At 37.9% G+C, this 25,611-nt stretch overlaps 1 protein-coding gene across 1 annotated transcript in view; it reads right to left on the reverse strand.

The window, feature by feature from the left end:
• The window catches only part of CTNNA2 (catenin alpha 2), a 1,364,056-nt gene extending 1,359,708 nt beyond the window's left edge, over positions 1-4,348 (reverse strand). The window contains exon 1 of the mRNA XM_027846144.1: positions 4,271-4,348. Coding sequence (XP_027701945.1) covers positions 4,271-4,295 — 25 coding nt within the window. The 5' untranslated portion in view covers positions 4,296-4,348. The remainder of the gene's footprint in view (positions 1-4,270) is intronic.
• Between the last annotated feature and the right edge of the window lie 21,263 nt (positions 4,349-25,611).

Raw genomic sequence — 25,611 nt, forward strand, 5'->3', positions numbered from 1 at the left:
AGAGGGGAGAGAGAGAGGGGACTTGAGAGAATATAAGGGAATGACAAGGAAGAAATGTTGCTTGCACATGAGGTCGAAAGTACAATGGCAAGAACTTAGTGAGAGATCCAGTTATAAAGTGAATAATGAAGCATGTGAAATGAGACTCGAGAAGTAAGTGGGCAGAAAACAATGGAATGAAATTGCCACAATGATGTTTTCAATTACTTATTTCTGTCAACATCTGAAATGGAGAAGCAAGCTTAACCTTGAATGTTTCTCAGGAATTGTAGGATGCTCCTATTAAGAAGTCCCAATGTGGACTTCATCAAATGGAAGACCTTGAATATTGGCTTCAGTATGTTCATTATCTTCCCAAAAATCACTTGAATACTAAAATCAGAATCCTCTCCAACAAAAATGTGTTTCCTAGAACTGGAAACTTATTATTTTGTCTTCTGTCACCGGAATGTTATAATCACTGGAATGAAATTCTCTTAGTTGTATAGCTGCATCATGGAAGTATAATGTATACACTTTGAAACCATAACAGGGAAAATCTATCTCAATAAGCAAATAACATTTCTTACGGAATTTCAATAACAAAGCAACAGCCATATTATAGAAGTAACAGCCATCAATCCACAATTGCTTTGATAAAATATAGGCTGCCCCAAAAGTCTCAATGCAGTTCTAAGCTATTCAAGCTAAAGCTTGAGCTGTACTGAGACTTTTGGGACACCCTGAATACTCTACGGAGACAGGAAGCTGACCATAAAATTTCAAATTATTCATTTTAACATATTGACATAAATTAGAATTCATCTTTTCCTAAGTTGTTTGGAAGCAACTTCATGGCATCAAGAAAATAATACATTACATCTAAAGTCTTAGTAATAATGTAAAAATTAACTGGCTTTTCAATGACATAAGGCCAAACAAAATATTCCACTTTACCTCGTAATCAACATATCTCTTTTTTAAAACTTCCATCTCAAGAAATAGCAACTAAAATATGTATTTACCACTACAATGTCTCAGTGATGTCAAAGCTTTACATGCTGGTACAATCATTCTGGTCAGATTTTATCATCACTTCTTGGAACCTTTCACTAGTTAAAGCTCCCTTTCAGCACTCTTAAGATCAAACTATCCGTGGAATACTTGCAGCTGCTATATCTGCCCACTTATTCCTTACAACTTTGTCAAAGCATAAATGACTCTTAAAAACAGACTCCAACAAAAAATGCCATTTTCCTGGCTTGAAATTATTGTTACAGTACTTCTGTTTTAAATAACATAGTAGAAAAGAAATGACAAAGGAGTTTTTCCAGGAGTATTTATGGGTGAAATTAACTGCCTTAAATCATTTTCCTAAAGGTTCATCTTAAATACTTTGCTTTGCTTGGGTTTTTCTAAATTTACTTATGTCTTATATATTCAGAAACATTTTTTTCTACTCACTTTAGCAAAATCCTCAACCAGTTTTGCTAAAGATTGCCCTGGATGGGCATTTGGCTCAAAATATACCTTTACCCAACATTAACATACCAAAGAGCTTTATTACAGATAAATAAATCTTTAAATACCATAAAAATAAAACAGGTTACAAATACTCTTCTAGTCATTTACAATAAAATTGAGGACCAGCAGGAAGCATTCATTATTCACAGCACTTTTCCATACACAGTTATTTTATCGTTTTATTGTCATTGTTGCTAGGCATACGTACGTATATGTGTGTGTGTGTGTGTGTGTGTGTGTGTATATATATATATATATGAATGCTTCAGTAGATAAGTAGATTTAATCATTCCACTGCTCAATGTAAACATCCTTAACACTTGCTGATTTGTTTTGCTCATGGTGAGATATTTAGGATGATTTTCAAAAGGCCCTGCAGCAAAAAAAAGATGACATATCTACAGGAGAGAGCACAATATCCAATTTCTAGTTATACACATTGATTTAGCTCACAATGTTTTATTTTGGTTCTAGTGTTCCAAGGTAGAGATAGTATCTGCTCTAAATCTAGATGTAATGAAGAAATAAAATTTATGATGCACTTGAATTCTGAGGACTAAATAGAAAGGTTTAGTATATAAATATGAAAATGCACCACCAGTTAGGTGGTGCAGAGGATAGAGTGCTGGGCCTGCAGTCAAGTAGACTCATCTTCCAGAGTTCAAATCTGGCCTCACACACAGCTGTGTGACCCTGGGCAAATCACTTAACCCTGTATGCCTCAGTTTCCTCATCTGTAAAATGAACTGGAAAAGAAAATGGCAAACCACTCCAGTATCTTTGCAAAGAAAATCTCAAATGGGGTCACAAAGAATCACACAACTGAAAAATGACTAAGCAACGATACAATGAAAATAAATGAAGTTTGTGAATCTTTTTCCCCCATAGTTTCTTTAATTCAGGGTGCCCATGATGTGGAGCTTCCTCTACCAATGGAAACCAGCACCTTTGCACCACCTTAATTTTCTTAATAAGTTTCTGGAGCACTAAGGGAAATGACATGGCCAGGATCATACAGCCAACATGTGTCAGAGGTGGGCTTTGAAATCAGTTCTTCCTAACTCTTAGGCCATCGCTCTATTACTTGCAAGTTGCTGACGTTTGTGAATGGGTAATTATCTTTTCAAATTTTCTACTGAAGGTCAAAGACTGTAAACTGGTGTTAATATTCAAAAGAAAAAAGAATTCCTATTTTTAATGTATTGTTATGTTTTATTTTTACATCACCTTCATTTCCCTGTACAAAGAAAAACAAAAGAAGAGAGGGAGAAAAAAATAGTTCAGCAAAATTCATCAACACATCAAGCAAGTCTAACAATAAATGCCAAACCTCAAACTCATACCTGCCCCCCCACCTACGAGAGAAGAATAAGGGGTATTTTCTTCCCTCTCCTTCTAATGCATGCATCATTATCTTCTTTTTTTAAATTTTTTTTTTAGGCAATTGGGGTTAAGTGACTTGCCCAGAGTCACACAGCTAGCAAGTGTCAAGTGTTTGGTCTGAGGCCGGATTTGAACTCGGGTCCTCCTGACTTCAGGACTGGTGCTCTATCCACTGCACCACCTAGCTGCCCCTATGCATCATTATTTTCATTATACAACATTCATTGTTTGGGTAGAAGGTGTTGCTTTTCTTCTCATTGAATCACTATAACATTGGACATATTGTTTTCATGATTGTGCTTACTTTGCTTTGCATCAATTCACACATATCTTCCCAAGCTTCTCTATAGTCTTGGTATGCAGCATTTCTTACAACATAATAATATTACTTTACATTCATGTTTATCACACTATTTTTAGCCATACCTTTTCAGTTACCATCTTCCTCCCCCATCTTTCCCAGTCCCCCCCGCCATTGTGTTGGCAGAGGGATTCCTTGGTTTTAAAGACTTTTGATATGTGGAAAATAATAAACCAATAATCTTTTGCAGATACTTAGGAAAATGTCTTCTATGATCTTTCTGGGCATAGTAACATAATAGTCATCATCAATATATGGCATTTGTATTACGTTTTAAAGTTTGCAAAGCCGTTTATGTGTATTAGCTCCTTTGCTCCTCACAACTCTGCGAATGACATAGTAATATTATCCATTTACAAATGAGGAAAATGAGGCAGAGCAAAGCTAAGTGATTTGCTCAAGGTCAAAGAGCAGCTAAGTGTCAAAGACAGGATCTGAATGCAAGTCTTCCTGACACCAAGTCCAGGGCTCTATCCACTGTGCCATCAAGCTGCATGTGCTTAAAGGTTGGAGTCATGGTGATTACTAACCACGTACGAGAACAGTAAAGAAACAGATCTGACAATATTGACTAGGAGAACAATTCCCATTTTTTTTTTACCACAAATTATTGAGTAAAATAACTTTGAGATTGTACCCTGACTATGTATAAATTTATTTATTTGTAAGTTATACACATACACTATTCTACTAAAATTTTGTGCAATACAAAATTATGCCACATAGTGAACATATAAAGATGAAATAATATTTGATCCTAAAACTACTTGGGAACTACTGGAGTTAATTAAATCAAGGAGTGACAATCAGACTTTAAGAAAACCACTTTGGCAATTATGTGGAAAAGGAATTAGAATGAGTAGAGACTGTGTTATATTAAAAATAACATTAGTGACTCTATTTCATCTGTACCCATCATTTTGGGAAGTTAAGTTTCAGCTACTTGTAAGTCATCTGATTTGGGATAAGTCACAAGATCACTCCCTGTCCCAAAGGTCACAAAACTTTCCCTCTTCCTCTTACCTGAGTGTCTCCCAGTCCCCTCCATCAATAAGAAACCAGGTGTCTCAATCTCTTTAATGCTGTCTTTCCTGCTTTTTCCTCTCTCCAAACCAAGGTTCAGTTTCCTTGTCTACCAAGAGCGTTGGTCCTGGTTTGTTTCTGCAACTGAATACATTGCTAAGTGAACCACTATCTGGATATAACTACTCAGTTACATCTTTATTCTACCATAACAATTTAAAGCAGGGAGACCAACTGGAAAGCTATTGCTATAGCCCAGACAAAAGATGATGTAGGTCTGAACTAGAGTAGTGGCTATGTGAGTGAAGAGAAGAGAAAGGATAACAGAGATGCTACAAAGACAGAAACAATGAGATGTGGCAAGTGATTAGATATATGCAGTGAGAGAGAGGGTAGAGTCAAAGATTGACAAGTCGAGTTACTGGAAGAATGGAATTGCCTATGACAGAAATAAAGAAGTTGAAAGATGAAAAATGGGGGTAGGGAAAGAAAATGAAATCAAATCCATGAGGCCTGCAACAACTTCAAGTTTGCTTATCCTGTGAGAATCATTCTGCCCAGAGTGGAAAGGGGAGAGGCAGATCTCTTATTTATCAGTCACTGCCAAAGAGTCAGAGGTTGTACTCCTTGGAGTACCTACTACAACCAAAAAGAAATTTGGAAGACAGAAGGGCAGGATGCCATAGCAAGGATAAGGGCCAAGAATTTTCCCAAAGGCACCTTGACGATTGCTGCTGTGGGTACCCTGTCTGTAGTGATTATAACTTACATGAAGGAATGACCCATAGTGCAGACGGGGGAATGATAGAAGCTTGTGCAACAGAGAAAGGGAGAGTGGTCATAGAGGGCTTGGAGGATAAAGATACACACACTTCTATTAGAGTCAAACCCCTCACCCTTTGGTTGATAACAACATTCCTGGAGATGAAGCCATGGTCTCCACTCCATCAGTGTTACTTCTTTGAAGTAAATGTAACCTCTCAAAAAGAAAATGAGAGACAGAGTGGGGTTAAACCACCCAGTTTCTTTATAGAACACTAGATATGATGACAGGAACCCACAGCACGGGGTCCAAATTTTGCCTCAGATACTTGCTAATTGGGACCTTTACCTCTTTATGATTCAGTTCCTTCATATCCAAAATAAAAGATTTTGATCTGCTAGCCTCTAAGGTCAGCTATGGGCAGCTAGGTGGCACAGTGGATAGAGTACCAGAAAGATTCATCTTCTGTTCAAATCTGGCCTCAGACACTAGCTGTGTGACCCTGGGCAGGTCATTTAATCTTGTTTGCCTCAGTTTACTCATCTGTAAAAATGAGCCGGAGAAACAAATGGCAAATTACTCCAGTATCTTTGCTAAGAAAACCCCATATGGGGTCATGAAGACTGAAATGCCTGAACAATAACAACAACAACAACAGTAATAATAACACCCCTAAGGTCATTCTTGATTCAATGCTTTTGTTCTGTAATCTGAACATACACTCAGTTTAGCTACTTGACTAAGGAAGAATTAAATTTAGTATCATCACAACCCATGAGGATCTCCCGGTCCTCAAAAATGTAAAATTAAACTTTCTTCTCTCCTTATTTAGAATAGATACATCAGAAAATACATATTAAAAGAGAAATAATGACCATTCTATTTGGTGACAAACATCTTAACACTTACTTACACTATTCATCTAGAATTTAATAGCATTCTCTTGTGACCAGTTCTTGGTTTCATGATTGTGGATCTCATCTAAACAAAGATATCAGAAGCTCCCTGACATCAAGAAGGATGTTTAGGGGGCAGCTAGGTGGCACAGTGGATAGAGCACCGGCCCTGAAGTCAGGAGGGCCTGAGTTCAAACCCGGCCTCAGACCAAACACTTGACACTTACTAGCTGTGTGACCCTGGACAAGTCACTTAACCCCAATTGCCTAAAAATTAAATAAAAAATTAAGAAGGATGTCTGTTAAAGCTTGTATACCTCTCACTATAAAGTGCTGAGTGCAGAGTAGGAACCATTGAGTCTTTGTTGCAATGAATTAAGCAGGACCCAAGCATATGGAATCCTTAGAGGAAAACAGTGGCTATCCTTACCATAGTGGTCACATCCACAACATTTCTTCCTTGAATCTACCTCCAAAATATGATTAAGATAGCATTATACAGTAGGAACTCAATTAGTAACTCACACTGGCAAGAGTACCTTTTAAAAAAAAACACTTGGAAAGAAGACAGGGAAAACCAAATAAACTGTAAAAAATGCTTCAAACCCAAAATAATTTCACAAAAAAGGACTTTTCCCTCCTCCATGACCAGCTGCCCACTTGGCACCACATTAGGACAACAATTCATCAGTTCACACTCTCTGCAGACGAGAGATGTTTAGAATTCTGAGCCAGAAAAGACATAAATTGGATCTGCTCTAAAGAACATCATTGGAAGGGAAAAGAAAAACAAGTCCAAAAAAGTTAGCCAGTGTACAAAGAAGGGGGAATATTTGTATGTATAGATTCGTTTATGTGTATATATTGTCATTGTTTAGGCATTTTTAGTCACACCCAACTCTTTATTCACTCCTTTTGGGGTTCTCTTAGCAAAGATAGTAGAGTTGTTTAACCTTTCTTTCTCCAGCCCATTTGACAGATGAGGAAACTGGGGCAAACAGGATTAAGTGACTTGCCCAGACACATACAGCTAATAAGTGTCTTGAGACCCAAGTTGAACTCAAGAATATGAGTCTTCCTGACTCGTTGATATACATACCCATACACAGATATATATATATATATATATATATATATACACATATACATATCTATCTATATACACACATAATACACACACAAATGTATATACATATGTATATATATGCATATATATTCATATGTATATATATGCATATATATGTATGTATGTATAGAGGGGAGTGGGGGGCGGAGAAAGGGAACTAGATGGCACAATGGTGGCACAACGGATAGAGTGCTTGCTGGTCCTGGAGTTAGGAGGACTTGAATTGAACTCAGGTCTCAGACACTTATTAGCTATATGACTCTGGGCATGTCACTTAACTCTGTTTGCCCCAGTTTCCTCATCTGTCAAATGGGCTGGAGAAAGAAATGGCAATCAATTCTAGTATTTTTGCCAAGAAAGTTCCAAATGGGGTCATGAAGGGTCAGACATGACTAAAAATGACTGAACAACAACAACTACACACACAGGGACACACACACACAGGGACACACACACACACACACATATTATGAGACCTAGAACTCTGTAGACCCAAAAACTGATAACAAAATGACAGAAGAATCCTTCCATACACAGAGATAGAGATCATAGAGATACATACACACATATATGTGTGTGTATAAGTACATGAGAAGACAAGTTTCCCTAGAATTATATTTTATTGTTTGAATTAAAAGTACTTTTGCTGATCTCAATATTGTGACTCACATTAAATTGTAAAAACTATCAAAGGAAAATGGGGCAAGTGTGACAACCGGCACGGTCCAGAGATCTATTGCTTTATGCAAACCTCTTCAACTATTAAACAGCAAAAGAAAGGGATTATGCATCACATAAAGAGGAAAGGGAGCTGATTCAGTCAGGAACAATACTCCTGCCTCTCTCCACACACACATACAAACAAAAGATAAAAACCTTATGAATTAAAATGGGGAAACTTATACATTCACTGTAGAGCTCTCCCTCAGTGCCTGTACCCACAACTCCATGTGTCCATGGCAATGATCCAATGAGTGCTAGCAAACTTGCAGACTTCTGCCTAGATGTTCCACTGATACTGCCTGAACATCCAGTACTATCCTCCCCTTGAAAAGGAGAGAGACTCTGCCCAGCCATTTGAAGTGAAGGAGGAAGGGGAGTGGAGGAAAAGGCTTGGAATAAGACCATGCATGGCTTCACCAGCACTCAGAAGGCAAGACTGATGGGAGAATGACACCATGTACCTAATGGGAGGAAGCTAAAGCTAGCCAGTGTCAGAACTCTCTCCCAGTTCGTTATTCCAAGCAGTGACTGGAGCACAGCGACCCCCATATTCCCCAACACAAAGAAGTTAATGGCATTTAATAGCTGAGCCTCAGAGACTTGGGTATCAGTAGAGAGAAGAAGATAAAAAGAGAGTGATGGGAATGCAAGAGGAGAGAAAACAAAGGAGCAAGAGAAAATCTGCATAAAACCTGAGCATATAATCAGATAAACCAGAAGACAGGAAATACACATGGAGAAATCAGAATGAGAAAACATCAAGAACAAACCAAGGCAGTTTAAGTCAGTAGTATAAATAATATGAAAGAAAGTGACCTAATATTCTCACTAATGATGTACAAAAGCCATTGTATTCCCCGCAGATTGTGGAATGACTGTAAGAAAGCCTATGAAGGTTAAAAGGTTAAATAAAGACCAGAAATGAAATTAGGAATAAATTTAAATCAGATATTGGCATTCCCAATTCAGAATTTAAAAAAATCAAAATGAGTAAAGTAGGAAAAATACATGATGGAGATTCTTTTCAAAGAAGTAAAAGCTATCAGAGAAAATAACACACTTTAAACACAAAAATAGTAAAATATTGGAAAATTTGGCAGAACCGAAGGAAATGGGAACAACACTTAAAGAAGTGATGAACTCAATATAAGTCAAAGTGATTGATGTTGGAAACTAGGTGGACAGAGATAACATGAACATCATAGATCTCTAAAACTAAACTGATAAATAATAATAATTGATAATAATTCCATAACTCAAGAAAGAGGGCTAGGGACGAGTTTCATTGATACAGAGAAGACCCAGGTAAAAAAACTCCCAATACCAATACAGACAATGGCAACTTCACAACTCATGGTTTTGGAAAAAAGGTCAAGTTACTTACCTTGGATCAGATAGCCAATGTTTGTCAAAGGCAGTTAGTGCTCCTGGCTCTGAGGCAAACTTTCTGTCCACTAAGTGGCACTATCTCTCATGCAAGAAATAATACAATAAAACTGTGCAGTTAGAATCCACAGATCATTGCTAGAAATGTTAAAAAAAAAAGCCTATGCTTCAAATTCCAAGGCTGTTTGCAGTTAAATTTGGCAATTTCAATAAAAAAATTACAAAAGGCCCTGAGAAAGCATTTCAAGAAGGAAAGAAAAGTAATTTTAAAAAGCCTAGAACAAGGGGCAGGGACAAGATGGTGGAGTACAGAAAGCAACTCAAATGAACTCTTCCAACATCCCCCTCCAGATAACTTTTTTTTAAATGTCTCAAATCAAATTCTGGAGTGGCAAAGCCAAAAAAGGTTGGGGTGAGATTTTTTTTTTAAAGCCTTAGACAACTTAGGTGGTTGGGAGAAGAAGATTATGACCAGCAATAAAATGACTAGGTCTGTATCCCAAAGAGATCGAAGACAAAGGAAATGGTCCTATAAGTACAGAAATACTTACAGCAGCTTTTTTTGTGATGACAAAGATTTGGAAATTGAAAGGATGCTCATCAATCAGGGAATGACTGAATAATCTGTGGTATGTGATCATTTTGGGGCACTATTGTGGCATAAGAAATGACAAACAGTATAATTTCAGAAAAACCTGGCAAGACTTATATGCAATGATGAAAACTTAAATGACCAGAGCCAGGAGATCATTGTAAAAACTAAGAGTAGTATTATACAATGATCAACTGTGAATGATGGAGCTATTCTCAGCAATACAATGAGACAAGAAAATTCCAAAAGACTTATGATGAAAAATTGTATTCACCTCCAAAGAAAGAACTGATTGTGTCTGAATGCATATTGGAGCATCCTTTTTTTTTAACTTTATTTTACATTCTTTTGGTCTGTATTCTCTTTTGCAATATGGCTAATATGGATATGTGTTTTGTATGAATACACATATATAATTTATATCGAAACACTTGCCTTCTCAAGGAAGGGAGAAGGGAGAAAGGGAGTAAGGAAATGTGTTACTCAAAAATTAAAAAAAAAGAATGGTAAAAATTGTTTTTACATATAATTGAGAAAAATAGTAAAATAACATCCTTTAAAATTAAAAAAATAATTTTTATACAAACAAAAGTTATGTAGCCAAGATCAGAAGGAAAGTAGAAAACTGGGGGGAAAGTTACCCTCATTTCTCAAATATATAGAAAACTGAATCAAATCAAAATGTGAGTCATTCCCTAATTGATAAGTGGTCAAAAGATATAAACTGGCAGTTTTCAGAGGAAATCAAAGTTATCTACAATCACATGAAAAAATGCACTAAATCACTATTGATTACAGAAATGCAAATTAAAACAACTCTGAGGTACCACCTATCAGATTGGCTAATATGACAGAAAAGATAAATGACAAATGTTGAAGGAGATGTGGAAAAATAAGAGTGCTAATGCATTGTTGGTAAAGTTGTAAACTGACACAACCATTCTGGAGAGTAATGTGGCAGTATGCCCCAAAAAAATATATAATTTTGCCTACCTTTTGACCCAGCAATAACATAACTAGATTTGTATCCAAAAAAGATCATAGAGAAAGGAAAAGGTCCTATTTGTACAAAAAATATTTATATCAGTTTTTTTGTGGTGACAAAGAATTGTAAACTGAGGAGATGCCCATCAATTAGGGAATGGCTGAACAAGTTGTGGTACATGCTTATGAAGGAATACAATTATGTTATAAGGAATAATACTAGGATGTTTTCAGGAAAACCTAGGAAGACTTATATGAACTGATGATGAAGTGAGGAAAACCAGAAGAATATGGTACATAGAAACAGCAATATTGTATGATGATCAATAGTGAATAACTTTGTTATTCTGATCAATACAACAATTCAAGACAATTTTGAAGGACTATCCATTACCATACAGAGAAGTGATAAAGTCTAAGTGCAGAGTAAAGCAAAAAAATTGGTTTCACTTTCTTTATTTTTCTTGCTTTTTTGCAACATGTTTAATACGGAAATATGTTTTTCATGATTTCACATGTATAATTGATATTATATTTCTTACTTTCTCAATGGATTGGGGAAGGGACTGGAGGAAGGGAGAGAATCTGGAACTCAGAATTTTTAAATGTACTTTGTTCACTCACTTCGGTAATACTAAGACTGTCATATATTTGCAAAGGGCTTCACTGTTTATGAAGAATTTTTTACATATATTAGTTTAACTAATCTACCTACCAATCCTGTCAGGTATGTATCCACATCAGACCTACGTTTTATGCTTATTTTATAGGGGTGTAAACTAAGTTGTAAATGTTGTTATGGTACCAGAAGACTGACAAGGTGATTCAGGGTAAGAACCCAAGGCTTCCAACTACTGATCCAGTGTTTTTTGTTTGCACTATATTACAAAAAAGTCAGCCATTGAATTGGAGGCCATGGGAGGATATGCAGGAATAGTCTTAGGAAGTAGAGACTTTCTGTGTGAAAATGATGGTAGGTACAATGTTAATTTCCATGGGCCTGCTCTCCAAAGCTCAAGTCAGTGAAGGTTTACTATTTCTTTCCTCATGAATCAAATCTAGAAAATCCCTTAAAGTGTGGTAGCTTTCAAATAGCAAAGCAAATCAAATAACATATTAATATTTGTCCACATAAATATCACAGGCCACAAAACTGAAAAAGTAAAACTATATCACATAAAAGCCTAGGATACAGGTAGCTACAGAGGATAGAGTATAGGACTTGGAGTCAGGAAGGTCCAACTTCAAATCCTGTCTGAGACATTTACTAACCAGGAGTATCATTCTGGGAAAGTCACTTAAACACCTCATTTTATCCATCTTTAAAGTGGGTGTAATAATAGCACTTACCTCACAGGATTGTCATAAGGATAAAATATATTAACATATGTAAGGCACTTTGCAAACTTTAAAATACCATAGTTAGCTATTATTATCAAGCATTCTTGAGAAAGCAAGAAACGGTAGAGTATCAAAGGCAAAAGAGCTCCAACTGTACATCAAAATAACATTCTGCACACATATGTTAATCAATGAAAAGAGATGGATGCTCAACAAGAAAAATTTGAGACATTTCTGTTAAGGACAAAAATCATCCTTCCAAAATCCTCAGACTACTTGATTAAATACATTGAACCATGGAATTAAATAAAAGGTAAATATATGTAATTATAAAAAAAAATAAGGAAACTGACTATCTTGCTTGTAGATTTTATTAACCAAAAAGATTAATCTATGAACTTAAAGAGAAAAGTTAAGTGAGACCTTCAAGGGAAATGGGAAAAAATGGACCTAAGAGCCTAAATATTTAAAAGGAAAATTCTTATCAGAAAAGGTCAAAGAATTGAACTGATGCACCACAAATTAAATCCTCTGATTCCCTAAATCCCCTAAATCAATGACATTGGATTCCAAGGTTCTATACATGGGGAGAGGAGATATGAAAGACAGAAAGGAATTGATTGCATACCCCAACCATGTTCATGGGCTAGAAGTAAATGGACATAGAGTCCTATAGTCTCTCAGCAAGATGGTGGGGAGGGGAGTGAGGACTTCAGGAGAATAGGCTGGTAGAAGCAGAGAAAGGAAGGGAATTGGGGAGGGGGTGTTAATTCAAAGAAGTAGGAATAGGTCATATTCAAGAACATTCCATGGAGAATGAAGTGGGCTTCTGAATGGGGAAAAGAGATATTATGATGGGTTTAGTCTGGGGCAGGGGGGTGGAGTGGGAGGAGAGATGGTACTTTGTACAGTAGGAGGCTGCCTACTTTAATAAAGTGTTGTGCCTCAATGTGTGTCCATTGTCTTGGTACAAGAAGAAAGTGTCTGTGAGTTGCTAAAGGCAGCCAGAATCCAGGGTTGATAAGAAGGACTAGAAATGGGATGGCATGGCCTTTGGGATAGCCCTGATCATGATGGAGGCACAGAGTGGGGATGGGTCTCATGATTTGGGGTACAGGATAACTTCTACCATGAGGTACTATCCCTAACTAAAATCTTCCATAGTTAGGCAGGACTCCTTTGGACTGAGATAACTTCTGATCTCTTCCTACTGGAAATCTCCAAGGCATCCAAGTTAGCTTGTTGACTTAATCAATCTTAAACTTTCTTGACTCAAAGAGTAGTTCATACCTTGTAAAGAGATCACCATCTTGTTCATATGTGAATACCCTTATACTTAACACCTTGTTCATACATTAACTGGAATGGAATAGAATCTAATTCTTACCAAAACAAAACAAAATACAATTATCACAGAATAAAACTATGCCATAAGGAATACTGAATATGACAAATGCAGAGAACCACGGGCTAACACATGAACTGTTGTTGAGTCCAGTAAGCTGACCTAGGAAGCCAACACACATGACTAAAACAATGTAAATGGAAAGAATGAGAACAAAAAGAAATTGAATCAATTGGAACTGTCATGATCAAACTTGGTTCTGAAGAAGAGTTGAGAAATAAAAGCACTTCCTTTCTTTTCTGGCAAAGCTGAAGGTCTATAGATGCAGGGGAAAAAAATGAATCTCTAGGCTTAGTTGACTATTTGGCTACTTTTGTTGAACTTTGTTCCTTTACTAGTATAAGTTGAAAGAGATGCTTTTTTGGTAGGGGCCAGGGAGGGATATACTTGGAAATGAGGATGATAAAAGAACAAAAATATCAATATTTTTTAAATTAAAAACTGAAAAAGCAAGGTAAGGAGAGTCAGTCAGGAAATTTGTTTTCCTGTGAAATCCTGCCCCAGAAAAACTCATTGATGAGGCATATTTGTCGAGAAAAACTTGCAGCAGCGCAGCAGAATCACGTAAGTCAAAACAAAGCTGAAAGGATGGAACTCTCTCTGTTTTTTAAGATCCCACAACTCGACGCCCTATTTTATTGCCTTCAGGACATTTGTTTCCTTCATGCTGACACAGCCTATAGGTGGCTTTCTTTATGACTACATCTATATGACAGGCAACAAATACTTTGGAAAGAAATAAACAGAAACACATCATTGCAGGTGACAGTTTCTTAACAGCTAAACCAGCTCACCAAAGGAACTATTTTATCAAAGTGTTTATTCTAATGTACTTTGTTCACTCACTTCAGTAATACTAAGACTGCCATATATTTGCGAAGGGCTTCACTGTTTATGAAGAATTTTTTTACACATGTTAGTTTAACTAACCCACCCACAAATCCTGTCAGGCATGGATCCACATCAGATCTACATTTTTATGCTCATTTTATAGGGGCGTAAACTAAGTTGTAAATGTTGCTATGGTACCACAAGACTCACAAGGTGATTCAGAGTAAGAACCCAAGGTTTCCAACTACTGGTCCAACGTTCTTTGTTTGCACTCTATTACAAAAAAGTCTGGAGGCCATGGGAGGATATATAGGAATAGTCCTAGGAAGTAAAGACTTTCTATGTGAAAATGATGGTAGGTACAATGTTAATTTCCATGGGCCTGCTCTCCAAAGCTTAGGTCACTGAAGGTTTATTATTTCTTTCCTCATGAATCAAATCTAGAAAATCCCTTACAGTGTGGTAGTTTTCAAATAGCAAAGCAAGTCAAATAACACATTAAAATTTGTCCAAATAGATAGTACTCAACTGATATGTTACTGTTGGTGGTGGTGGTAGTGATGGTTTCTCGGCAAAGACACTGTAATGGTTTTCCATTTCCTTCTTTGGTTCTGCTTTGTTGCCTAGTAATTATATATCCCAACACATATCCTAGAAATGCAAGATGCACAAATTTAGAGACATCTTCCTCCCAAATGGTCGTATGGACTATTGGTGCCTGGCCTGTGATAGAGCCTTCGAATCTTGTACTGGTATGATCAGCCACAGTTGAACACATTGTACGTCAACCCCAACATCATGATGTCATTTGGGTCATCTTTGAGCACAAAGGACAAACAACAAAACCCCCAGATCTAAAAAACAATCTTCAAATCATAGTTTTATATGATGGAAGTACTAGGTCTGACAACTGCTAGCTTGTAACAACAAGCTACTTATTTTACTTTTAGGGCCTTAGAATCCTCAATCCTCCTCACCATTAAGATTGGAATAGCATCACCACTTACACTAGCATAGCATGTAGAGGACAGATTAGAGCAATCCGTGACTTCAGGCAGTAAGCAACCCAACTTGAAGGGAACTGCAATATGATAGGTAAGAAGTAGTAAATAGAGTCATGGATGAGTGAATAGAAGCTGTTGTGAAGATGAAGGCTTGTTGTTGTTCAATTGCTAAGTCATGTCTGGCTCTTTGTGACCCCATGGACCCTAGCATGCCAAGCCCTCCTATACCTCACTATCTCTCAAAGTCTGTTCATTGTTTCCATGACAGTATAATCATCTCATCCTCTGCTGTTCCCCTTTTTCCTTTTGCCTTCAATCTTTCCCAACATCAGGGTCTTTCCTGATGAGTCCGATCTTCTCATCATATGACTAAAGTATTTAAGCTTCAGTATCTGACCTTCCAGTGAATAGTATGAATTAATTTCTTTAGTATTGACTAATTTCATCTCCTTGCTGTCCAAGGGATTCTCAAAAGTCTTCTCCAGAACAATCCAAAAGCATTGACTCTGTGGTGCTCAGTTTTACTTATATAGTTCAACTCTCATGGTTTTACATTGCTACTGAGAAAACCATAGTTTTAGGGGCAGCTAGGTGGCATAGTGGATCCACAGTGACTCCATCGGCCCTGGAGTCAGGAGGACCTGAGTTCAAATCCGGTTTCAGACACTTACTGGCAGTGTGATTCTGGACAAGTCACTAAACCTCAATTGTCTTAAAAAAAAAAACTGGGATTAAATGGACCTTTGACAGCAAGGTGATTTCTCTGCTTTTTAGCATGCTGTCCAGATTTTCCATGGCCTTCACTCTAAGCATCAAGTGCCTTTTAGTTTCATGGCTGCCATCTGCAGTGATTTTTGACTCAAAGAACATAAAATCTGACATTGCTTCCATTTCTACTCCCTCTATTTGCCTGGAAATGATGGGACCAGTTACCAAAATCTTAATTTTTTTTTAATGTTAAGCTTTCAAGCCAGATTTTACACTCTTCTCCTTTACTCTCATCAAGAATCTTCTGAAGAGGGGTAGGCATGGATTAAAAGATAATCATTTCTCTTTTGGCCATGTTGAGTTTGAGATGCCTGTAGAACTTCCCATTAAATTTTCTAATAAGCAGGAATGTAGGACTTATGCCCAAGACAGACTTCAGAGCTAGAAAGACAGATCTGGTTCATCTCCATAGAGAAAATGACTAAATCTCAAAGAAGCAGACAAGGTTATCAAATGAGCAAGTTTCAGAAGGAAAGAGAAGTCGAGGTAGAGTGTTGGTTATTTCCAAAGTTAGTGACTATGAAATGAGTTATGATGCAGCAAAGGATTTTAAGAAGGCAGGATTCTACAGGGAGGAGGAAAACCAGTAAAAAGTGTTGTTATGAGAACAAAGAGAGAGGTGAAAGTATTCAGGAGGAGAATGTGGTCAACAGTGTCAAAAGTTGCAGAAAGGTCACGAAGAGTAAGGATTAAGAAAAAAGTTGTTAGGATTATGGGGAAAACGGAACTACAAAAAAAATAAAATTAGTTCTACATTTCTCTGTTTCTTGTAAATAAGAGATCCCCTGATGTTAAGACTGATTCAGCTTCTATATTGAACTTGTGTACTCTTTTCCCTGCCCCTGCTGATTAATCTTCATTACCGTTTGATCCTATCCTATTCTTAGCCACAGATTGCCATAAATTTTCAATAAAGCACCTACCCACTGTGAAAGGGTACAATGGCAATCTTGCTGGTAAGCAACCAGCACAAGAAAGTCTTCAGCCAAAAGCTATAATCCTGCTTATATCCTTTTCAAATATTGATTTTAAAAAGTAGAACCAAAAACATAAGGTTTAAATGCTAAGCAGTTTGTATCTAGGAAAGTGCTACCAACTTGACCAAATGTTCTAACTAAGAATATACAGCAGACACTTAGGTGCCTTGCAATTATAAAGAGGTCACCAGACATGTGGCAAACAATATTCCACAGTATCCAATACAACAGGCATACATTTCAAAGAACTCATTTCCCAAGCAATTAGAAAAGACTAAATAGCTCTCTGAATATCTTTGGATAATATCCAGTTAGACCAGGAACAATGGATTTAATGGCTTTTGAGGAAAGCATCACAACCTCAGAGCTGAAATCACTACAAAGTAGAACCTCACTCCATCTAAAACTACCACAAAGCAAGTTAGGGGTAGGGGGGAGAACAGTAAGCTTAAGAATGAAACTGAAACCATTGCCAGTACTTCCAGTAAAATATGTAACCATGTCAGTTACATGTTTCTGATTTAGTTACATGATTCTGAAAAAAAAATGGTATAAACCAATCATAATCAACATTAAGCTTAACTTATATCAGTCACAGTTACCCAGTACTCTAAAGAGTAAGTCCTTTTCATCCCAAGTGATATGAGTCAACGAAAACTAAAGGAATCCTAATTTTATAATGGAGTACGAACCTCTGAAAAATAGACTGACAGGCACGCATTTAAGTATAGCAACCACAACAAATGTAAATCAAAAGATTATAAAAAAATTAAAAATTGTCTGTTTACCTACAACAGGATCTCTCATTGACTCTGATTTGAGAACAGAACAACGTGTATACTTTGGCAAGATCAGTCATCCCAGTTTATAACCATAAAGTTTACGTGGTCAGGAAGGACAAAGCGTCCTCGTGGAAAAAAAGTCAGCTGGTAATTCTGGAACATGTGAACTGTCAACACAGAAAGATAATACATTCTGTCGATGTGGGTTAATCCTTTAATATTTAAACACTCCCCTGCTTAGCACTCAATTTCTTTTTGTTGATCCTATGAATATAACAGAGTAGATTCTTTAGAAAGGATCTGGAAAGGATACCAGAAAAAAAAATTATTTTGTGACCAAAGTAAAAACTTTCATTTTCATTCTCTGCTGAACACAGTTTCATTTTCCACAATTCTGTTCTCCATTTCATTTTATCATTCTTTGAGTTCTTCCCTCCAAACAGCACCAACTTTAAGATGAAAAACTTTTGAAATGGAAGAAATAAAAACCTGTGGATTTTTTTTCTTTTCCTCACATTTCAAAATATTTTAAATTTCACTAGGATGAGGTACAGCATGCTTGCCAGATGTCAGAATCCCATTGTTTCAAAATTAATTTAAATTTTAAGACCACACAAACTTTGAATCCTTCACTTTGTTGTGTTATTTTTCCTGGATGGTGAAACAGTGACTGGATTATTATTTATCATTTATTAATATAGTTTGAACCTAACTTTATTTGACTAGAAATCGTTTGAACCCAGAATTGTGCAATGACTTCAGTAATTCTACCAAAATGCCAGAGTTATGGGGCAGCTAGGTGGCTCAGTGGATAGAGCTCCAGCCTTGGAGTCAGGAGGACCTGATTTCAAATCTGGCTTCAGACACTTGACACTTAACTAGCTGTGTGACCCTGGGCAAGTCACTTAACCCTGACTGCCTCACCAAAAAAGCAAAAAAAAAAAAAAAAGAAATGTCAGAGTTGGCTACAAGGTACAAGGAATTCTGGAGTCCCTTAGGTCCTGGATCAACCCTAAATGTCCTTGATTTGGGTCTCCACACCCAGTTTTGTTTTGGGTGCACCCAAGCTTGTGTTCTGGGTTCCCCTTGTATTTTTGCTTCACTCAGATTTTATTGAGTGTTTACATCTACTCATTTCCATCTCAACCTTGCTTTCAAGTTGTCCTCTCAGTAAAATTGCTTACTGTGCATGGGTGATTTGTCGGTGGGTACCCTTATCTATATCCTATATAATATAAACCTTCCAGAGTCTGGAGGAGAGGGAGCCACGCCTCCTCTCAGGCTTTCTCTCTCTCCCAAATAACCTACTAAATGCATTTCTAAGCCTTTTTTCAGATTTGGGGATCTGTTCTCATGAACAACATGACTAAGGCTAACATTTAATTAGGGGAGCATAGATACTACATTGAAACCTCCAATAATATACTCGATTTTTATATTAAAGAACGATTCACTAAGACAACAGAACATAAAGGAGCTATTTGCTTGGTGTAAGATTATGAAGTGCTCGCGCTCCTTCAACTACAAGAACAGCCACAACAAATGCCTGAGTAGACTGAGGTACTTCCTTCTCTAGTGTAACAGTAGTCTAATCTTGGTTGCATGACTGATGACTCATTTATTCTTCTTCCAAAAGGAACACCTTAGAGCTTGCATGGTCATTTCCCCAGCCCTTTATTTGCCAGTCTATCTTCTATGGATAGTTTGGGGATCATAATAGCATGCCTCCCATGGGTGGGCATACAATGTGACAACATTTGTAAAGCTCTTTGCAAACCTTAAAGCACTATGGAAATGCTAGTTGTGGTTACTGTTGTTGTCATTACCATAGTTGGTGTTGTTGTGTTATAATCATGGGTTCCTGATTGTAGCCTCTTTGCTCTTAAGATGAAAATCTCAACCAGTTTTTTAAATTCCCCAAGCTGTTTATACAGCACTCCAGAACCCCCGGCTTTTACTTTTGTGCCTTTTCTTTCCTTATTCTCTCCCCTCTTCTCTTATTCTCTGGGTATCTATGAATGGCTCCTTAAAGGGCATACACTTATCATAATTGCACGAGCCCCCAGCTGTTTCCAATTTACTCACTCAGACTCCTATTTCCATGTGAATAACTCTCTTCATTATACTTCCAATTTCTTAAAGGATCCCATACCTAATGAGCATTTTAAGTAACACAAATCAAAATATAGACTAAAGCCAAATAGGCTGTTTCATGCTAGGAGGCACCATAGTCGTTTTTTTTTTTTAAATAACAAAACCAAGTTCATCATTACTTCCTGATTTGCTTGAGTCTATTCATGTTTTTACAATTCACTCAACTAGTCAGGCTCAAAACCACATAGTTCTCTTTGACCCCACTTTCTCCCTGGCAACCCAAATCCAATCAGGTTACTGAGTTCTATCTTCCTTCCAAATGTATGCCCCTACTACTTTACACATCATGACACTAACCTAGGATCTTGTTCTCCCCAATCCCCCCAAGCCAACTAAACATAGGACATTGTCAAATTAATCTCAATAAAACAATATATTGATCATATCATGTCCCTACTCCAAAGCTTTCTTGGCTTCCCATTACTTACCCCATACAAATCATCTCCTCCAGCCAAAGTGGGCTGTTTGCTAAATTCAATGCACAGCTTATATTTTCTCTCTTCTATTAATTTGCTTATAACATTTCCATTTGTACTCCCTTATTGAGTTCTTCATATCTACATTCTATTCATCCTTCAAAGTTCCATTCTAAAGTAATCTATTTATTTGAAACCCTCTCATGTGCCCAAATATCAGCAATATCTCCATCCTTCAAACAACACTAACATGATGTCTTTTGTGTGACATACACATACTGCCTTGAATTATTATGTGTTTATATGTCTTACTCTATGTCCAGAGTTAGAGGGAAGACTTGAACATAGTTTGTTCTGATGCTGAGGGCCAGCTCCCATCCTGCTGTGTCATGCTGACCCTGTAGCAGTTCCGATGAAAAAAGTTCTAGGGGTTTCAGGGAATTGCAAAGTAAATATGAATCGACAGTATGATATGGTAGCCAAGAAAAAGAAAGCTAATACATACTTGAACTATATTAAAAAAGGCGTAACATCCAGAGAAAAGCAATAATGTGTGTTGCACAGAGAGCTAGCCTTAGAATCAGGATACAATTCCTGACTTTCATAAACACACACACATACACACACACACACACAAACACACACACATACACATCAGTCTGGGTGATTCTTGGAAAGATAAATATTTGGTGCCCATAGGCAAATCTGTAAGACTAAGTTGTGAAGCTGATGCCCAATCATCATTGTTAAGCAGGAATTTACTCATCTAGAGTTCTCTATACCAAAGAAATTATAAGTATGGCCCAAATACAATCAGGTAACATACACATCATCTTGTATATTGTGGGCAGCTAGGTGATGCAGTGGATAGAGCACTGAGCTTAGAATCAGGAAAACTCATCTTCCTGAGTTTAAATCTGGCCTGAAACACTTACTAGCTGTGTGACCCTGGACAAGTCACTTAACCCCATTTACCTCAGTTTTCCTTGGCTGAAAAATGAGCCGGAGAAGGAAATGGCAAACCACCCCAGTATCTTTGCCAAGAAAACCCCAAAATTGGGTCACGGAGACTGGAGCACAACTGAACAACAATACCTAAATCAAGTTTCATCCCTCCCTGGGCATACTGCACATGGAGTACTTACTGGGTTCAGGTCTGAGCACCACTTTTTATAAAGAACTGATAATTTGGAGAGTGACCTGAGAAAGGTAACCAAGGACCTGAGGGTCAAGTAAAAGCACTGAAGGACTAAACTCGGCAGAAGAGATTTGAGGGGCGGGAGTGGTGTCTATGCTGAAATACAGAAGGACTGTCACATGGAGGAGGGATTCAATTTGCTTGATCAGCCTCCGAGAGAGTAAAGTGGAATATGCAGAGTCAGTCAGTGGGAGAGAGGAAAAACTTCCTAAGAATTAAAATTATACAGAGGTAAAAGGAATGCCCAGAACTGGGAATGGAAGTAATTATTCTAAGGCTGAATGATTACTTTTCAAATACTTTAGATAAGACTCTTTCTTACATACGGATTAGACAAATGGCCACTGAAGCCCTTTCTTCCCAGCTCTAAAAATATGTATTTTGCTGTTGTTCATTCGTTATACTCTAATGCTTTGTGACATCATTGGGGAGTTTTCTTGGCCAAGATACTGGAGTATTTTGCCACTTCCTTCTCCAGTTTATTTTACAGATGAGGAAACTGAGGCAAACAGGGTTAAGTGACTTGCCCAGGGCCACAACACTAGTAAATGTTTGAGTCCAGATTTGACCTCGAGAAGATGAGTCTTCCTGACTTCAGGTCTGGCACTCTATTCACTGCTCCACCCCATAGGTACATATAAATCTATACACATAAGGTGTGCGGCAGGGAGTAACAATCAGTGCACTTCAGGTCATTGGAATTCCCCAGGAAACAGAGACAATGAGTGACTGTATTCCAGACTTTTAAAGGATGGGAACCTAGGAGTGGCCCATTCATAACTTGTAAAAGATCCACAAAAAAAGTTTATGCTTCTTTTCTTCTTGAGGAACTGTGAAAGTCTTCAGTAAAACTTGGTGGCATTATAAGGCCAACATCCACAAGCTTGTTGAAATATCAGTTATGCCCACAGTGGCTATTAAACAGCAAGCTAGTCAGTTATGCAGCAATTGAAAAGAGAGTCATCCCTGGCAGACAAGAAGAGAGCCAGCCATTGGGGAATAACCCAGCCAGCGAGACAGATTTGCTATGTGCCTTTTTCCCTTTAGAATTTTCTAAATTGCAACTAGCAGAGAGAGGATTTGTCTCCCCTTTTCCCATTAACGACGTCTTACGGAAGAGGAACTGACCTAGCAGGTGATGCAGCACCCAGCAAAGAGCATGTGCCAAGAGTCCAGGGCCTGGACTCTATCCCCCAATAAAAGGATTTGTTCTGTGAAGCACGGATTCGGTCAAAGGGCTGCATCTGAGAACCTAGAGAGCCACAGGCGGGCGCAGGGCCATAGGTTCCCCACCCCTGGTCTAGGCTACAGAGTCGAGAGATAGCTATTATGGAAAATTGGGAGTTGAGTTGCGTGAGGAGCAGCCCTCAGGAAGCCAGCTGAGCAACTAGCCTAGCAGAGATACTTTACTCAGGGGGATCAGGGTGAGGACACCATACGAAGAAAAGGGATGCAGTGACCCCAAAGGGCCAGAAGTGCAAGTCACCTTGACTTGCGTTCCCTTCTACCAGCACACTCTACTGTGTTCTTTACATACTTGACCGTTTTCGCTCTAATGTTGTGTCTATTACATGCAGCATTTTGCAATCCTTAAAGTACCATATAAATGCTAGCTGTTGCTCTCAGTGGAAATGTATGCCCCAGGTTTATAGGAGGCAAGGATTTGTCACTACTAGTTATGCTGTGTTATTTCAGTAAATGTGGGGGAAAAACACATTATTGGCTCCTTTATCTTGCCAAGGCATTCCTGGTCCCATTCTATCTATCCCTTGTCTTTAAGATTACCCACTCTATCATTCCCACATTCTCAGCAACATTGAATCTCTCCTTATTTACTGGTCCCTTTCCTGCTGCCTAAAAACACAACCATGTTTTCCCCTATATTTAAACCCCCCCCCATTTGTTCCAACCATACCTGCTAGCTATCATTCCATATCTTTTCTCGATTTCATAGCTAAACTCCTCAAGAAAGCCATCTACACTTCTACTTCTTCTCTAACTCTCTTTTAAACCCTTGCAGTCTGCTTTCTGAGCTCATTATTCAACTGAAAGTACTAATTCGAAAGTTACCAATGATATTTTAATTGCTGGATCTAATGGCCATTTCTTAATCTTTATCTTTCTTGACCTCTGTTCAGTTCTTTGTCACTGTTATTCACTCTCTTCTCCTGGATCCTCTAACCTTCCTAGTTTTTTTTGGTAACACTTATCTCTCCTGATCCTCTTCCCTTGTAGGTCAGAGCCCTACTTGTCTGGCCACTCCTTTCTACTGAATTCCACTTAAGTTCTTCCTCCTGAATTCCCATCCAGGTGATGTCAACTAACTTTGGTTGTCTCCCAAGGTCCTCTCCTGATTATTCTTCTATTCTCTTTTTATAACTATCTCACTTGATGATGTTATCAATTCTCATCAGTTTAATGATCATCTTCATGAAGATGATTCCCATATTTATTTATCCATCCCTAACCTCTCTCCTGACTTCTAGCCTCAAATCACTAAGTGACTACAAGATGTCTTGAACTGCTGAGTCCTTTAGAGAGCTCAATCTCAACATGTTGAAAATGGAACTCATTATCATTTACCCAAAACCTTGATGACTTCCCTATCCCTGTTGAAGGCAATACTATCCTCACCATCATCCAGGCTTGCAAACTCAGTGTTCTCTTCAACTCTTGCCTAACATTCACTCAAAGAAACTCTCTCAAACATATCACCTTCTCTCCACTCACATAGCTGCCACCCTGATTCTGGGCCTTCTCACCTCACACCTGTACTACTGAAGAAGCCTTCTAGGCTGGTAGCCTTAGCTCAAGTCTCTTATCACTCTAGTCTATCCTATACTCAGCTGCCAAAGTGAGCTTCCCAAAGCGTAGGTCTGAACATATCACTAGCCACTAAATAAATGTCAGTAGCTTATTTTACAGTCCTGTCTGACTCTCTGTCACCCTATCTGGGGTTTACTTGGCCAAGATACTAGAGTGTTTTGCTATTTCCTTCTCCAGTTGATTTTACAGATGAGAAAACTGAAGCAAACAGGTTAAGTGACTTGCCCAGGGTCACACAGTAAATGCATTTGAAGCCAGATTTGATCTCAGGAGGATGATTCTTCCTATTTCCTCCAGAATAAAATATAAAATATTGTTTGGCACATAAAGCCTTTCACACTGTGACCTCTTGCTGTACTTCTAGTCTTGTCATACTTTGACACCTCCCCCCTACATATCCTGTGATCTAGCAACACTGGACTTAATGCTATATATTTTTTCACATGATACTACATCACCTACCTCTGTGCTTTATCACTGGCTGTCATCCCCATGCCTGGGCTGATCCTCACCTACACTTCCTTGCTTTCCTAGAACCACAGGGTTCCATGAAGACAGCTCATTCTATAACTGACCTTCCCTAGTCTTCCCTCTAAACCCACTTGTAATCCTTTCCCACTGAAGATTATTTCTAATTTTTCCTGTATACATCTGGTTTGTACATAGTTGTTTGCATTCTGCCTACCTTCTGTGAGCTCCTTGACAGCAGGGACTGTATTTTTGCCTCTCTTGGTATCCCCAATGCTAAGCACAGTGTCTGGAATGTAGTGGATACTCAACAAATGCTTATTTTGGTTGATGATGATGATGATGATGATGATGATGATGATGATGATGGTAATTTTTAATGGAGTTTCTTTTCCTTGGCACAGCATCTCCTTAATTCCCTAAGAGCTATTAGAGGTAAAACCTCTTTCTATCTCTTTCTTCCAGGCAAGCATTCTTCAGGTGGACAACAGCTATCATTTTATTAGAGTTGGAATTCCCCATGCAGAGAAGAATAGATGATTTCATTTAGCTTTGTTTTCAGATGATATCTCAAATGCTAATCAACTAAATTGCAATTCTATGCATTCATTCAATACACACCCCTAGTTTCAATGGTAAACCTGTTTATAAAATATACTATCTATATTCTATCAAGACACCCCGAAGTTAGAGAGAAAAAA

Source organism: Vombatus ursinus, unplaced genomic scaffold (genome assembly GCF_900497805.2).
Source record: "Vombatus ursinus unplaced genomic scaffold, bare-nosed wombat genome assembly UNPS02015066.1, whole genome shotgun sequence".
NCBI classification, from domain to species: Eukaryota; Metazoa; Chordata; class Mammalia; order Diprotodontia; family Vombatidae; genus Vombatus; species Vombatus ursinus.